The sequence below is a fragment of the Bradysia coprophila genome, unplaced genomic scaffold (genome assembly GCF_014529535.1).
Source record: "Bradysia coprophila strain Holo2 unplaced genomic scaffold, BU_Bcop_v1 contig_259, whole genome shotgun sequence".
Taxonomy (NCBI): Eukaryota; Metazoa; Arthropoda; class Insecta; order Diptera; family Sciaridae; genus Bradysia; species Bradysia coprophila.
The window spans coordinates 1-16,363 of record NW_023503521.1 but is presented as its reverse complement, the minus strand read 5'-3'; the positions used below and the strand labels follow the sequence as shown (position 1 = coordinate 16,363).

The 16,363-nt window shown below is 34.5% G+C and overlaps 1 protein-coding gene across 1 annotated transcript; it reads left to right on the top strand.

Moving 5' to 3' along the window:
* The first annotated feature begins 2,445 nt into the window (after window positions 1-2,445).
* On the top strand, window positions 2,446-15,982 carry LOC119078400 (protein GDAP2 homolog). The gene is made up of 5 exons (XM_037185904.1): window positions 2,446-2,863; window positions 2,994-3,124; window positions 3,229-3,329; window positions 14,758-15,051; window positions 15,846-15,982. The coding sequence occupies exons 1-5, from the start codon at window positions 2,836-2,838 to the stop codon at window positions 15,922-15,924; spliced, it is 633 nt and encodes a 210-aa protein (XP_037041799.1). The 5' UTR covers window positions 2,446-2,835; the 3' UTR covers window positions 15,925-15,982.
* The last annotated feature ends 381 nt before the right edge of the window (window positions 15,983-16,363 follow it).

The window sequence follows — 16,363 nt, the reverse complement described above, 5'->3', positions numbered from 1 at the left end:
TTTTCTTGTAAACTATTTCACTATCAGCTTTGAAACACTGATTCTGATATCATCAAAAGTATACTTAAATCCAGTATTTAAAAATCTCCCTAACGTATGCTTTTTAGCAAAGCACTGATGCCTGAAATTATTTTGGTTGAAGTCGTTTGACCGGCTCTGAGAAACGCGAGCAGCTTAAGAGGCACCGGTACTTAGCTAAAATTGTAGTAAGTAAGGCTAACTTACTTACTTAACAGCCATTAACCCATGCGCGTTTTGGCTGACTCCACAACAGCATTTCGCCATCTTTGACGATCCTCGGCAACAACTTTCAAAAATGGTAGCCTATATTTGCATGTTATTACAAACGAAGTTTGTAAAGTGTTTTGGGCTTTTAAGATGCATCGATGCTTTGCTGAAAAGCATACATCTGGGCGTTTTTTACATACATGGATTTTAGTTTTCTTTTAGAATCCTCTTCGAAAAATGTACGATCGCAATAACAACCATGAATGTGTTAGTTTTAAATAAAATTTAGTTTTGGTTTAAGTCGTAAAAGTGAGCAATTTACCGAATTTTTCATAAACTGGTCAGTTTTCTCAGCGTTTGTCAAGCTGCTACAACCAATAGTATATTTCAACATACCCCAATACACACATCGAGTTCACCAATACACTCTCACGTATACAGAAAAACTATTCTCTGTTGACACATTCGTGGTCGTTATTGCGGTCATACAGTTTTGAAAAAGGATTCTGGTGGAAAGATATCATCGAAAGTAAACTAAAATCCATGTATGTTGCCGGTTATTGTGACTTGTCAACTTTAGGCACACCAGAAAGTGCTAAGGGAGTCGAGGAATACCTCCAAATAAATTTCTAAAAAATAAAATTTGACTTTTAGAAAATTATTTGGAGGCATTCCTCGACCCCCTTAGCACTTTCCGGCGTGCCTAAATTGACTGCCAAATGCCCAAATGTATGCTTTTCAGCAAAGCATCGATGCATCTTAAAAGTCCAAAACATTTTACAAATCGCCACTGTTCCTTCGTTTGTCCTTCGTCCAGTGTTTGATAACAAATCTAGTACTTCTTTAGCTTTATCTAAGGTTTCGCTATGTAAGATAAACCTAGCTATAGATTATCATTTATTGTTGACGTCGTTGTCAATAACAGATGATTTGTCTGTTATAGAATGTTTAGAAAACGCTAAATAATTTTACCTTATATAAGTCCGATGGCCGCGAAAGACGTGCCAAAATCTTGTAGTGCTTCCAATGATTCGTATTGCGAGATAATTTAAACATTTACCATTGGTTCCGGTTTCGATTGTTTTCCCATTTTGACTCTTCAGAAAGAAAAAAAAATCAGCGTCGTCCGTCCTGTACCTGTTGACTTACATGGACACTGACATGTCATCTTCAATAATATCAAAATACGTAAACATATTGAATGCAAATACTTAAAAACGAACAGAACCCTATTTTCGAGTGAATTAAAGGGCAGCACCATTATATCGTTCTGCAGATTTCTATAGACTTTGCTATGGTGTTTGAATACCTTTCCATTTACAATGTATCACACTTAACCACATGAACCAAGCTTCATACAAATTCTCCCGAACGTGCGGTTCCGTTATTGTATGTGATCCGCTTACGGTTTCCATTACCTTCAACTCTTATATACATACTTTGCTTCAAGGTAACGAGAATTTTAGGAACGACCCCTTTTATGCAGTCGAACAATTTCGAATATTCCATTCCATTTTCCCATTTTGCTTTCAAATATTTCAAACACGTCAGTAATATGCAAATACACAGACGTAGATATGCCATTCTGGTTATGGAAATAACATTACACATTCGATGGTTTTTATGAAGCGGCGGTGATATCGTCGGCAAAACAATTGACAAAGATAAATTGTAAATTTTCATCAACAAAACGGGAAATTATTTATCTGTCCTTTCGATTCAAGGATGAGTAATTCAATTGATCATTCACTATTTTTCACTTCGAATATTTTAACTTGAAAGATTTTTTTAACTTCTTCCGATATAGTCTTTAAAACACGAGATGCTTCAAGAGTACTAAGACCGTGAGTCGAGTCTTTGTATGTGCGTCAAGCTTTTGAGCTTTTTGATCAAACGTCACGATTACTCTCTTAAGTAGGATTAGTATAATCAGACTTTACGTTTCCACACAAATCGACCTTAATCACTAACATGAAACTAACGCTCTGATTCAAACGTCTGTCCGCAAGTGTACTAAATGAAATGATCTATCAGTTCCGTAAACTAGTCAATAAAACGATATTTACATGCGACGTGAAAAGTGCTACGTGCTTTTGTTTGATGTACTAATTTCACCTATAAACACGGTGTTTACTAAATGCCATATGATCGTCAATTAACAACGAAAATTCGTATTTTCTATTCAGTCTGTTATCGTCGTGATATAAAGAGCGCAATCCGAAGCACACAATCTTTAATGAATTGTATCGTTTAATGGAGATTCGTCTAGTTTTTCTGAGTTGAGAGTTGTCTGTCTTTGAATGTAGAATAAAAATGAATAAAAAGTTGTGTACTGCCGACGCGCCATGAAGCAAGGTTCATTTGCATAATTGTGCATAGTTATTGGAAGAAATTGTTGCATTGCAATTACGTCCATTAATTGTTTACATTTACGTTGTAAAAATGGAATTACCATAACCGAACCGCACACACCGTAACCGAAAAAAAAACCTTTGATCATTGTGATACGTGAAACCGTCACTATCACTTCAACAGATTTTCTGCAAGAACTTAATATATCCACCCACATCACTGTGTTCATGGTATCAAATTTACCCAAAAATAGAAATGCTAAACGAATCGTTTGAGTTCTCGTGTATGTATAAAAATTGTAATTGTATACAGAAGATAAATTTGTTTATTTACCTCGATGATAAAATTTACTGTAACCACAAAATAACAATCGGACTATTTAACAGCAAAAAAAATATTTTTCTTCTTTACAGCCGATGATGAATCGGATGAAAATCCACACAATGATTTGGATGGTGGATTGGATATCGACTACAAATACTCGAATGGTTTCAGTTTGAGTTCGCATTTAAATATCGGCCAACATTCGTTTTCGCAGATGCAGGTTTGTGTTATTGGTTTGCTCGCGCGGAGCTTTTCAAACCGTTTCGAAGCTTTTGAGCTTTTGTACTAAAACTTTTTTTTCTTTTTTTTTTTGTTATTCAACAGGGTGACCTAGATAGGCAACGGCTATTGGGTGATAGGCCTCGTGCTAATTTGTATGAGAATATTATTGAAGAAGGTATCGAGGGAATAGAACATCAAGAACGGTAAGTACATTTGGTTGTTACATTTAAAATTTGTATTTTGTTCCCTGAGATGTCAAAAGCTTCCTTGCGAGAGGTTTATTTTTGAGCAGATTTTTGCATTCATTTCAATAATGTAGCTAGTGAAAGTGATCACATTGGTATTTTGACATAGAGTCTTTGAGAGATTTTGCTAAAAGAAAATAATTGGAAATAAGCAAAATATTCGAAAACAACTTCGGTGTTACATGACTTCAGTGAGGGTAAAACATAGAGGTAGACTACCTTACAGGAATTATGACCGAAATCATTGAAAAATTATATCACACACACCACTACCACGAAAACGTCAACTTTGCTTTGCTTTTGACATTAAGAGTCCCGTGTACTGTCTGTACACGGAGCTGTCACACACACATTCAAATACATGATTTTTCATTTTAATTTGTCAGTTTGTTCTATTGAGAGGGCCCTTGGGGTAAAATGACAAATTCGTATTTTTGAAGCTACAGAAAGTAAATAATTTCGTGATGCTCTTCTAGCAATAGCTGGTTTTCTTTCAGCTGATTTCATTACTAATACGATCTGCATTAATCGCTTGTTACCGGTCAATTACATACACGTATTTAAAAAGTACGGCAAGATAAGCACAAAGTAAAGAAACGTTACAATGGTCAGGTCACCACCTGACACAAAACCAGAAATGCAAGAAATGATTCATAACAAAATTATTTACTCATTGTAGTCAGAAAATGACAGAAAATTGCCATCAAGTGACTGATGTAATACCTTTTACATACTCCTAGAGTAGAGTTTTTAGGAGGCTTCTCCGTTGAGAAGTAGGAACCCAACCCAGATCAAAGATCCTTTGTTCCCTACTCCCTGACCTTTCTACTCTCTCAGGAAAATTTCCCTGTTTTCGACGTGAAGTTGTTAAGACGTTTTTCATTCAATGATTCTCATCTTGGAGATCATAATACCCGAAGGTGCGAAACTTGAGATTGGTGTAAAGGGGACAATCCCTAGACTTTGTACACCAGTCTCAGGTGGCAGAGGTTACGACCCAAACTACTAGTCATGTACTATCAACAACGAAGACGAGAGTCCGTTTACGACGACGATGAGACTCGCTAGTGCTTTCTTATAGGCTAAGAGAAATATTACCTTTGTTATGAAAGTCTCACTTTCGCTTGAATGTACATGAAACTCATCCTAACCTTTTCATCCAATGTTTTCTCCTCGATTTGTACTTATGACTAATAGAAGAAGAATTACTAATCCAGCACCTCTCTCAGATAGAATGTGTATCAAACGGTGTTTGTTTTGCATTCTTATGTAAATTCTTTCAATTTTACCGATCAACGCATTCTATCTCAGCGAGGTAAGGTAACAGCTATTAACTATCTGCAATCAGTACCAACATTTTCGAACTTGTGGAACGTAAATACGAAGAAACACTTCGCAGGTTGACAGTAATGACGCATTTCCAGTACATGATCAAATGGAATAATTTTAGTTTAAAGGCTAGCTTCTAGGCGCTAGAATAATGAGCACGCGCTATCTGTTTATTATGAATACCATTCCAAGACCGGTTTACTCTTTGTTGCTTATGATTTTTCATATTCGTTTAACTAATAAATAAAACATTTACTGATGCTTTACCACAGCAACGTATTCCGCGGTTGACGCATTAACTTACCAGTAGTGGAAAATAAAGTCAATTTTATCAATCACAGCTTTAGGTAACAAAACTGTGCTTTGTTTTTGCTCTTGTCAAGGTTTTTTCACTTCTAGATTTCATTTTATTATGAGTCGCAGTCGGGAAAACTAGATATTTGCATATAATGTTCACTAATTACCTTTCTAAGCCTAAGTAAAACGTGATTTATTTCTTGGTTTATCAATTCAGTCATTTACTTCGACGTTTTATTTATCTCATTCGGTACGTTTCTGCTGTAACATTCCGCAACGTTTTGTAAAATGAGCTGGTACAAGCAAATATTGAATTTTATTTTCCAAATAATAATTAAAGTTGTTTAAACAATTTTAACCACTTTAATCTCAATTCCAACCCATCGTTCGACATACAAATTTGTTTATGCGATTGTGACACTCGCCAACAATCATTTATTTGAATAAAATTTGAGATAAAGAAAAAAATATTTTATTCTTCCATTTTACACAACTTTGGATAGAATTTTTATTGCCACTGCAAAATGATCTCGACTTAAGAAATTTATTGCCTGAGGTTTGAATCATATATTTTTTTCGGTATTCTACGTCAAATAGAGACTGTCAACCTAAAGTTTAGGTGTGATGATTGTAAAATGTTGACTCAACCTCTTGCCAAAACATGTTATCATGATTTATGAGTCAATTGCAACAAAAGATTAAAGATAATTTTACTCATCTTGGTGATGCGAGGAAAGAAATTAAAATTGGAAATTGCTGGAACAGTAGACGGTAAATTTCAATGATCATTGGTCCACGAATCAAATACAACTTTAACGCAGAATGATACTATGAGATATTATAAGAGCCGACAGTGCCAATCATATATCAACCAAATTCTACACTCTCCAAAGAATTATTTTGTTTATAATTTTCACTAAGTATCTTATGCAAATTACGGCAGTGTATACGTACATGGTAGATATTGGACACCTTTTTGTAATAACCAAGTTTCTACTATTTAAAAAATGTCTTTAAACATGGTTATTGCAAAATACAGCTGAATATGTCCGATGAATTGAAGTTAAATAGCCGGTTCTCATAATTCTCTCCCAGATCTTTATGCTTAGAATTGGTCTGCTTTTAAAAGTATCGATTTGACCGCTTCAATCAGATCCTGTAATCGTCAAAATGTTTTCGTGAATTTTCATGAACTTTCTCAAATTTTCACAAAATTTTCGAAAAAATTAATTCTTTTGAAAAGTTGTAAAAATTCGAGAAATCGTTTTCACGACTACAGACTGTGGCACCAATTGGTGATGCATGATCCATAACATAAACGAGTACACTGGAAGCAGTTGCTGTCGAGTCATGATTTCACTTCATTTTCGTAACTAAAAAATCTTCAGACTAAATTAATTTAAAATGCTTTGAGCTGGTCTGGATCAGCTTATATTCCATAAAAGATACGAGAAAGTATCGACGGAACCATTTACTTTTACAACAATTACACAGACCGTAGTTTGTCATAGTTTCACCTCACATTTTTTGTGAATCACATGAACAATATGTTTGCGTCCAAGCTCAAAGAACCAATGTCATTATCCTTAACAAAACGAAAAATTTCCATTCGTTTATGACGCAATATATATTCCTTGTGACGCAATAAATAATTGGTCCCATTGACTACAAATGTATATCAATTTCCATTACACAGGTCCGTTTGACGTCATGACCACTATGATTGTAGGACATTGATTTCAAGTAATTGTGACTGGAATATTGCGTGGTAAAATTCTCGAAATTACTGAAATAATACGATGACCAGAGCATGGGTTTAGTTCGAAAATTATATTGATTTTATAATGTAAGCATTCCGCAGCGAGTAAAATGTAAACAATATTGGAATAATTACCGTAAATGACATCAACCATAATGATTATGAGAGGCTACGCGTGTAGTGGATCCCAATCATCCAATATCAGTAATTTACTTTTTCTATGCCAGAGGGAAACGAACTAGTAGATAAAATAAATAGAAAAAAATATCTATGAAATTGCTTTATCCCGCTTGCATTGCTTGCGTACTTAGGTTCTACTCTATTTGTATTGCTAACAAGATGATACGTAGAGAGACAATGTTACTTCCTTTTTCGAGTATGCTTTTGGAGGAATTGTATTAGTAACTATGTGTGATTTTTCCGATTACAATTATTAATTTTTGTCGTAGCTCTCCCTTACTACCGGAAAATGATTACGAGTAAGTACAAGTCTTTAAAACAGAAAAAAATATTTCCACCTATATCGATAAATTCAACCAACCATTTTCCAGTTTATTCTGGTCTGTTCAGGCTATTAAGACAGTACGAAAACGTGTTGATGTTACATGGAGTCACCACTTCATCTTATACGTTGCAAGACTTTTCCCAATGAAAATTATTAAAACGAAAAAACGAAACTTAAATACGACGCAAGAATATTGGTTGTTTATTCAACTGTTTCTCTGAAAACCATCTGTAATGCTATACCTATCCAGCAATGTCGATCGAATAAATTAAAGCGAATGGAGCAATTGGTGTAGTTCTTTAGGGCTACTAATAAAGAAAACCGAAGTAAATCTGTGAGACGATGGCTAGTGTTCGAGATACCAATTGAAATCTATTCAGAGAGATACAATGGATCTGCGATTTTGGCATTCCGGCCGGCAACACTTATGTAGTAAACAAGAAGACATATTCTGTCACTGTTTAAGGTTTTGGGGGTCATAAATAACTGGGAAATAATAGTACATTACTATACCAGTGAAGTAATTTGATATCTCGTATCCAGATGAGTAAAAGTATCCGAAGGCTTCAGGCCGAGTTTTACTTTACGAGCGAGGGAAAAGGTTTTCACTAGTGAGGGAATAGCCACATTACCTCACTAGTAAAGTAAATAGAGTTTTTCTTGACGATTTTTCAGTGTCTATAGGCACATAATCTCGTTAGGATATGAGATACTAAGGATCCCCGATTGGGATAGGTCAATAGCGCATCAACTCAAATTTTCCCTTCCATTTTTCATGAAAGCTTTACTTAGCAAAGCCCAGGTCTAGGCAGGATGTGAATGCTTCTATTTCCATAAATAAAAATTGCTTGAACGTCATACCATATTTCCGAATCAAAATCAAACAGAAATACCTTTCGGCACAACAAATTCTCAGCGGTATTTTTAGAAGTGATTGTAATTTACATGTCTGTCGGGTCATATATTTTTGTGCATGTTTACCGAAATGGTATAGATAAAACAAAGCAGAACCCTCACTTCTGGTGCGAACCGACTCGTACATTATTCACAATTTTCATATGGTTGGACAAGGACTTTTACCCCGTTCCGAAAAGTTATAAACTTTACAATAATAACAAAAAGCGTCACACACTGTAAATGTCGCCGTGGTGCGCTAGGTAACCAGAAACAAATATTTTGGTTTTGTCTCTCATTCGCACCAAGCATTTTACATTGTGCTTTTGGTACAACGAACGTCACACCATGCTATATTACCGCGTCTGCGGAGTAAATCACTCTTTTAAATGCTCCCTCACAGTCTCTCACTCGCATATAGTTTTCAAGCAGACAAAATTTTCACTTCATCGTCAGTTCTAAATTTGGATTCGTTTCTATTGGACGTTTAAGCGTTTATTTACGAGAAGAATTTTTTTTGTATTAAAACATATTGGGATATATTGTCGCGGTTATTATACATACGTACGCATCGTTTTTAGAAAAGTTTTCCGATACATATTTATACTATGGTTACATAAAGTGGAAAATTGAAATAAATTTTGATGAAATCGTGAAGGAAATTAAAAGAGAATCGTTGTGAAGGAAATAATAAGAACGAAAAAGTTACACCAGAAAAACATTTAATGAAAATATAGTGCCTTCCTTCGTCGAATCAATATTTCACAACAACAAAAACATTGATTTTCTTTGTGAATTGTACTGAAACATTTTGTCTAACCAGAGCACCAATATAAATTTTTCCACATATCACTGCTGTCTATAGCATACGTACGGAGTAAAATTTATCAATAAAACCGCATACAAAATGATGACAATGGTGGAAGGAACATCAATTGAATTGGGTGATCCAATTCCACAAGATGTTGCACCAGAAATTCAAATTGAAACTCCAGAAGAAAGGTTAGTTTGTTCTAACAACGAAACGTCGTCGACGAAAATACGACAAAATGGGCATAAAAGAGAATATTTGTTAAAATAATTGAAGTAACAGATTTTGTATCCAACATGAAGCGTTACTTTAATCAAACGAAGTAATAGATTTAGTGATTCTTCGATGTACTTGTCTTTTCTAAAAGGTTAAGTAGAAAATATTCGCATGATCAGATTCAGTGCACTTTACAATCAGCTCAAAAACAACATTTTAGCACTTCAATAGATCGTGCCTTTCCACTTAACATCCATGACTTAAATGTGTACCTATGGTCGCGATTCTAATATTTCATTTGACTGGTTCAATTTATCATAAAATGGAACAAACAAAATTTTTGTTTATTATTTTGAGTGTTTTCGTCAACAACAATTTTTCATAGTTCGACTGGAAATGAGATTGGCGAGATTATAAACGTGTGGTGCCTAGGTTTTTAATTTTGAAATATTGTTGTTTATATTTTCGTGATTGGCATTGTTGACGAACATGTTTTACAAGTTGCAAATGGTAATTGATTTGATGCAACATTTTCACTAAAACTCTTCGCTTTTAATGTTAAGATTTCATCATTTTTGTTGAATTCTTAACTTAGGTTCTGCCTGTTTCCAATGTATTTTACCTCAAACCTCACTGTTATAAGTTTTACAACTCGTAGATACCTAATTGAGTCATCAAAGGATACTATTCATCTTCAGAATCGTCCCAAAAATTCGACTTCACCTTCAAAACTGATAGTCTAAAGGCATTGCGTGTTACACGCTCCAGTCCTTGAATTGTTTTTTTTTATTGATTTCTCTCCTAGAATATGTGCACACTTTGTTGAAATTTATGTTCTAAGAAAATGTGTAATAAAAATGCGATTACGACGACGTAACGGAATGAAGTTTTCTGATGGTAATTTTAATTAATTCTTTACGAGAATGTGATTTTATTTCAATTATAAAATGTTATTCATTGTCTTGAATGTAAATTAATCAGAATTAAGTACTTAAACTGCTAATAACTCTTATCGCATTTAATTAGCATCAAATTTGTAAATTATTTCAAAAGCATTGGAACGGTTCTCGGCGTTTTCTGTTGTTTGTGATAGTTAACTTTTTTGATTGAATCAAGGAGTGATTCGTGCCGTTATTTCATCACACTTTGTAGTTGCCATTAGTGGTCCTTGGATCATTTAATCTGAAGATTAAATCCGATTAAGACAGGCAGTGATTACTTTTAACGGATGAAAGTAACGGTTGAAGTTCCTGCCTCAAGAATATTATTTTAACAGAAAAAGGGCCGTACGTTTAAAGAAATAAAGGCGCTTAGAGTGCTAGAGGTTTTTCAGAAATCATGGACTATTCTTGGGACAACCTCTTTTCATATTTTCTTGAATCTTCCCATATTTTCCTCAATTTTTTCAGAAATTTTTATGGAAAAAGAAAAATTTAGTAAATCAACAAAATAGGGAAAAACGTTTTCCCAAAAATGGCGAGGGGTAAATCACTGATTTTTTTGACAAGGATAAAATGAGAAAGTGATTTCCCCCTCGAAAATGGTTCATGTCATAAACCGATGAAATGTGACTGAAGGAAAAAAAAAACCTTTTCACAACTCAGGCGAGGAAATAGTCATTTTCTCCCTCAACAGAAACTTCGGAAGCCTTTGTTGTGAAAAACGTTAACAAACAACTACTTATGATGATGCTAAGTTAAAAACAAACAAATGTAACGATTTATGAGCAGTGGGCAAATAATAGAAATGGTGCTACTTGTGGGATGTTTGTTAATTCGGGCAAGAACCCATTTCCATCATTGTCCCATATAACAGTATTTTGCCGGTCAACTAACGACAAATTTAGGACTCAGTGGATTATTTAGAAAAAGCTGTTTTGTGAGAACAAGGTGTGGGGACAGTGTAGCTATTGACAAATTGCAAGAATCAGTTGTATCTAGCCACTCCCTCCACGAATCGAAACGAAATAATTTCTTTTCGTTTTATGTACTCTACTCTACACACTATCAACCGTTCACCCATTTAAAGTGCTGTAATGAGCACAGAATTATGAAATCAATTTATTCAGCGAACATGGGTCAGCTAAAATGTGAATTGAAATTATATCGGAAAACCAAAAGCTTCTGTCTCGTTCATATCTATTTTCCCATTGTTTGAATCTGAACAACACACATGAGGTTTTATCTAATGAAATTCACGCTAAATTTACCATTTCCAGTTGCGTTGAAAAGCCTAATCCGTCACAGACCAATCGATAGTGCACTACAAAACTGTAAATGCAACACGAACGATGTATATCGTGCTAATTGATAACTAACTCGATTTTACACGCGCTATAATAAACTCAATGATGTATGGACATGAGTATCTGACGATGTATCTGATTCATTATCTTTTACATGACAGAAAAAAACGCAAGCTCCGCTTTTTTAGTATGTCAATAATAATGTCGTTTAGTTCACACATCACTTCATTTGGAATAGCGCAACCAATACTTTATTTCATGATATGGTGACTGGTGACTAATTTCGCTTAATTTTGATCAACATATCAATTATATTTTAGAATAATTTGTTTTTGTCATCATTCATCTATCTGTACGGCAGCCAATTATTAACTCTGTTCATTTTATTGTATATGAACGACGAACTTCTGTTTCAAATCATTTTTATATTCATTTTGCTTAAACAGAGCCTACAATCTACATAAAACATGTGCTGTACTCTGTGCAACAATGTTAACATAAAAAATCATTTATTTATTTTTCGATGTCATGTCACGGTGATTTTGCATCCGAAAACTTTGAAAGCACATTGATTGAAAACATGTCTGAACTTTTCTCACATTTTTAAAAAAAATTTCAATTGTGTGTCACAAGTCCACAATAATTGAAAGTAAAAACCTTTGCATACGGCGCGGCACGCGACTCGTACGTAAATAAATGCTGGTGCCTATTTCTAGGATATTATTCTATATTTAGGAAAAATGTGGAAGAATGTAGGAAAATTTTGAAAAATTTAGGAAAATGTGATCAAAGGATTTCCCAAAAATAGTCCTTGTGTGTTATCTACAGCAATTCCCCAGCTAATATTGTGAAAAGATCGTACTAAAAGCCTAAGCTTACAGGCGCTATTGTACAGGGAATTCTTGGAAATGTTGGATATTCTAGAAATTATTGTAAAAAATTTAAACAAACGAAATTCCGGGAAATTACTAAAGTACAGGATGCCTCAGTGGTTACGTATTAGCCTTCCACTTGAATGGCTTGGATGGCGTAACGGGCGTAACCCAAATATGATGATGTCTAGCCTACATTTAGGCGAGATATCAGTAGTGTGCCTAACGTCCTTCAGAGAGCATTTGCATACTGCGAAGCTTGGTTCACAAGCCGATGGTCCAGATTGAACTTGTTATTGGCCGTAAAAGGCTACTAGTAAGGTCTCTTAACACATCAAATCAAATCAACGGCCCTGTTTAGGCACAACGTAGAAAATTCTCGTATATTACAAGCCTCAAGAAATTCATTGAAGATAAGGTGCTGTACGAGCTGCAAGCGAGTTCGACAAAACACCTGTTCATTTTGACATTTTGAAAGAACTATCCATCAATTTAAAAAAAAACGCACTTTCGTTGCACACTTTCTGCTGTCTATACGCCAGCATACAGTTAGAGGCAGTGAAATCTCAGCATTAATTCATTTAATTGTTTTTCAGCTGATCCACACATACAATCAAACCTGTTTATACGGCCTTATACGGTCTTACCACTACCACACGCGTGTGTCTTGCAGCTTCAACCGTATAAACAAGTATAAACAGTTTTTATTGTGTATGTGGATCAGCTGAAAAACAGCTGAAGCAAATTCATGCTGAAATTTCATTGCCTCTGAGTGTACCGAGAAGGGAAAAGCGGATCGGCAACACGGATGGCAAGAATGCCTTGATTGCCCGAATTTTCACTCAGAACGATTGACGAGGAAGAGAATCTGCAGCCTATCATTACCATCACTGTCAATATTCATTTGTAAATTTTCATCTTTGGATGTAGTAAACGAAGAAAGGGGTAAATAAACTTGTCACTTATCATGTGTTATTGATAACGACGACAAAAATAATCAGGCTCTGGCTAATATGGTGGGTCATTTATATAGCAAAGTCCATGCTAAATAAATTGAAGTACAAGATTTGAAGTCAACAGATTAAAAATACTTTAATCGATGGAAGTAAATAATAGATCCGATAATAATACTGGTCACATATTTGCCGTCTGTAACAGGTTAACCAAAATACAAGAATAGTGCCGTCAGACCTGATACTTCGTACAAGCCTGACAAGTTAAATAAATTTAATGTAAAATTGTCAAGGTAAACTTTTATTGGAAAAACATAAGCCGAGTGATAATTTCAGAAGCATCACAAACAATTAAAATTCACATTTAATAATGTGGATCTGTTATGCAATTCCAGTGCATTAATAGCCATATCTGATCTTTGGATTGAACTATAATTAGCTTTCAAGCGATCGTTTATAGAAATTGATTGCCCTACAATGCAATACTTATAATACCAGAAATACCTTGTTGTCAAGAAGTTTATTCGCCTCTAGTTGTATTATAATGTTCGTGCGTTGTTTGTTATATCACATTTCAAATTATAATGTGCAAGGTATTACAAGACATAGTCAAATCTCATTAAAATTGCCACTTGTCTAATGTGGTGACAGTGAATGCATACAACAAAGTAATCAGACACAATGTATTGCACTATGAAAGCATAAATTAGAATTAATTTGTAAATCTATGTGGCCCAGACTATATGCTATCTGATTGAAATTTGCATAAACATTAATTTAAAGAGTTTTAACGGAAAAAAATTGAAACTGTGTTTGTTGTACCAGGGCCAATTAAATGTTTATTTAGGAAAGAATAAGAGCAATTAAATTGTTACACGGGCGAGATTGTCACGCAAGATTTTGTTTCTTCTTAAAATTCAATTAAGTTTCATTTTCTGAAAAAGTTTATTTTATGCGGCGTCGGTTGGCCAATAGGTTTTATTTAGAAAGGTATGCTAGCCTTTTGCAAGTAAAGTTGTGTACGTACAACTCGCTCCGCTCGGTCTACAACAAACAGAATTACTTGAAATAAATCTTCCAAAACAAGTACCAGGCCAGACCAGACATAAAAGTGTCGCCATAATAAAGGGACTCTTAACACTCTTAAGATAATGTAAAAATTAGGAAAAATCGTTCATTAGATCTGGTTCACTGATTTTTATACTGTCAAACTTAGTCTTGTTTGCGCGTTTGTTCCTTGTTTGCGGTATAAAAATCATCCTTACCTTATTTTTCACTCTCGAGAAAGTAGTTTACCACTGAATACAACAAAACTGTAGACAAGTGACCAAAACATGACTTCTTGAGACTTAAAAATGACTCGTAAAAGTTAAGATTTCTGCTTTTCAAAATAGAGAAATTGAAAATCGACTCAACTGCTCCTTGGTTGAAATTTTCTGTACCTCTAATACCATAATTGAACGACATATGAAGTCCCTAAAATTTTCCATTTTTTATATTTTCAGATATGAACGATTACTACACCGCGCCCGCACCGAAGACCTAACCGAAGTATCTGGCATCGGTTGTCTCTATCAGAGTGGCATTGATCGTTTAGGCCGGCCAGTAGTTGTATTCTGCGGAAAATGGTTTCCTGCTCAAAATATTGATTTGGAAAAGGCTCTACTGTACTTAATCTATCTGCTGGATCCGATCGTTAAAGGCGACTATGTCATTGCTTATTTCCACACGTTGACCAGTTCAAACAATTATCCGTCGCTGCATTGGCTACGTGATGTCTACAGTATTCTTCCGTATAAGTAAGTTTTAATTTATATTCGTTGGAATGTGACTGCTATGTGTTTTTATAGCATCTGACCCAATTTACAACTTTCATTCGGTTCAAATGCCTGTCAATCATGGTTCTATTTTCGGAAACTTTGTATTTTATTTCATTTTCGGTCTGTGTGTTGAACAAATCATTAGTTTAATGGAAATGAAATGCTCGACCTATTTCCTATTGTAATTAAAGGAGGAAAATTACAAAAAAAGAAAAGAAAACTAGGCCGCATGTAACCGAACCTCCAAACCGTAAAATGCCATTAAAATGAAATGGAAAAATCTTTTGAATTGTTTATGTTCTTGTGAACTTAACAATGGAGACCATAAAATGGAAGAGCTTTTAACTTGAGTATTTTACACTTCACTGTAATGCTAAAACTTTGTCGTGCACACGTCACACACACGTCACGCTACGTTGTGTACATTATATGATACCATTTTACGAGACAAGAAATATTCTTTTTGTGATATCAAAACGACCTTTTTTCCAGTTGTACGTACATTCCGTACAATAATAGTAATAACTGAAAGTGTAGCATACAATCAAGAAAGTTATTTTTAGTTTCCATAATCTATTATGTTTGTTAGTTTGTTTGCACAAAAAGGGGTGGGTATTAAACATTAGTCACATGTTGGCTATATGTATTGGCTTTTGATCCTTGTTCGTGCTTGTTGGTTTTATTTTTATAGCATTTTGATTCATCAAAAAGGACAGATTACGTACAATATACGTCTTATGGTGTAATGATTCATTTCTTTTCTCTATTTTTAGATACAAGAAAAACTTGAAGGCATTCTACATCGTGCATCCAACCTTCTGGACAAAGGTAAGTTCAATTTTTACATTCTAAAAAAAATACTCTGCGGAAAGGGGTTGGATTTGAATTAAGTTCGAGTCTTTTCCAAGTTCAATATTTTTGAAAATCAAAGCTCCATTACTATTACTGTATTTCGTGGTAGCTCCTCATTTTATCAAACTATTCAAACGATGTTTGCCAGACACTAAATAAACATTTAATAAACACATGTTCTAATGTTCTAATATGTTCCATTGACTTTAACATTCGGCAGGCATATCATTAACAATTCATTTGTGAGCGAGTTAGTTCTTTTTTATGTCATTTCAAGTGAATTCATGCAAGATCTAGGACTTCACAAGTTTTAACACAATTTTTTTACTGGAAACAACATTAGAGGAAGTTCGCCATTGACTTACGCTGCCATAGGTAACAGAGAAAAATGACCGGCCTGCGAAAGACGGAAAAAAATTTGTATCAATTCCATGAACAA

Excerpts from the sequence above, each read along its gene's own strand:
- LOC119078400 (XM_037185904.1), top strand. The coding sequence starts at position 2,836 with ATGCTAAACGAATCGTTTGAGTTCTCGT. Across the intron at positions 3,125-3,228 it reads ATTCGTTTTCGCAGATGCAG|GGTGACCTAGATAGGCAACG; the intron begins GTTTGTGTTATT and ends GTTATTCAACAG. Across the intron at positions 3,330-14,757 it reads GGAATAGAACATCAAGAACG|ATATGAACGATTACTACACC; the intron begins GTAAGTACATTT and ends TTATATTTTCAG.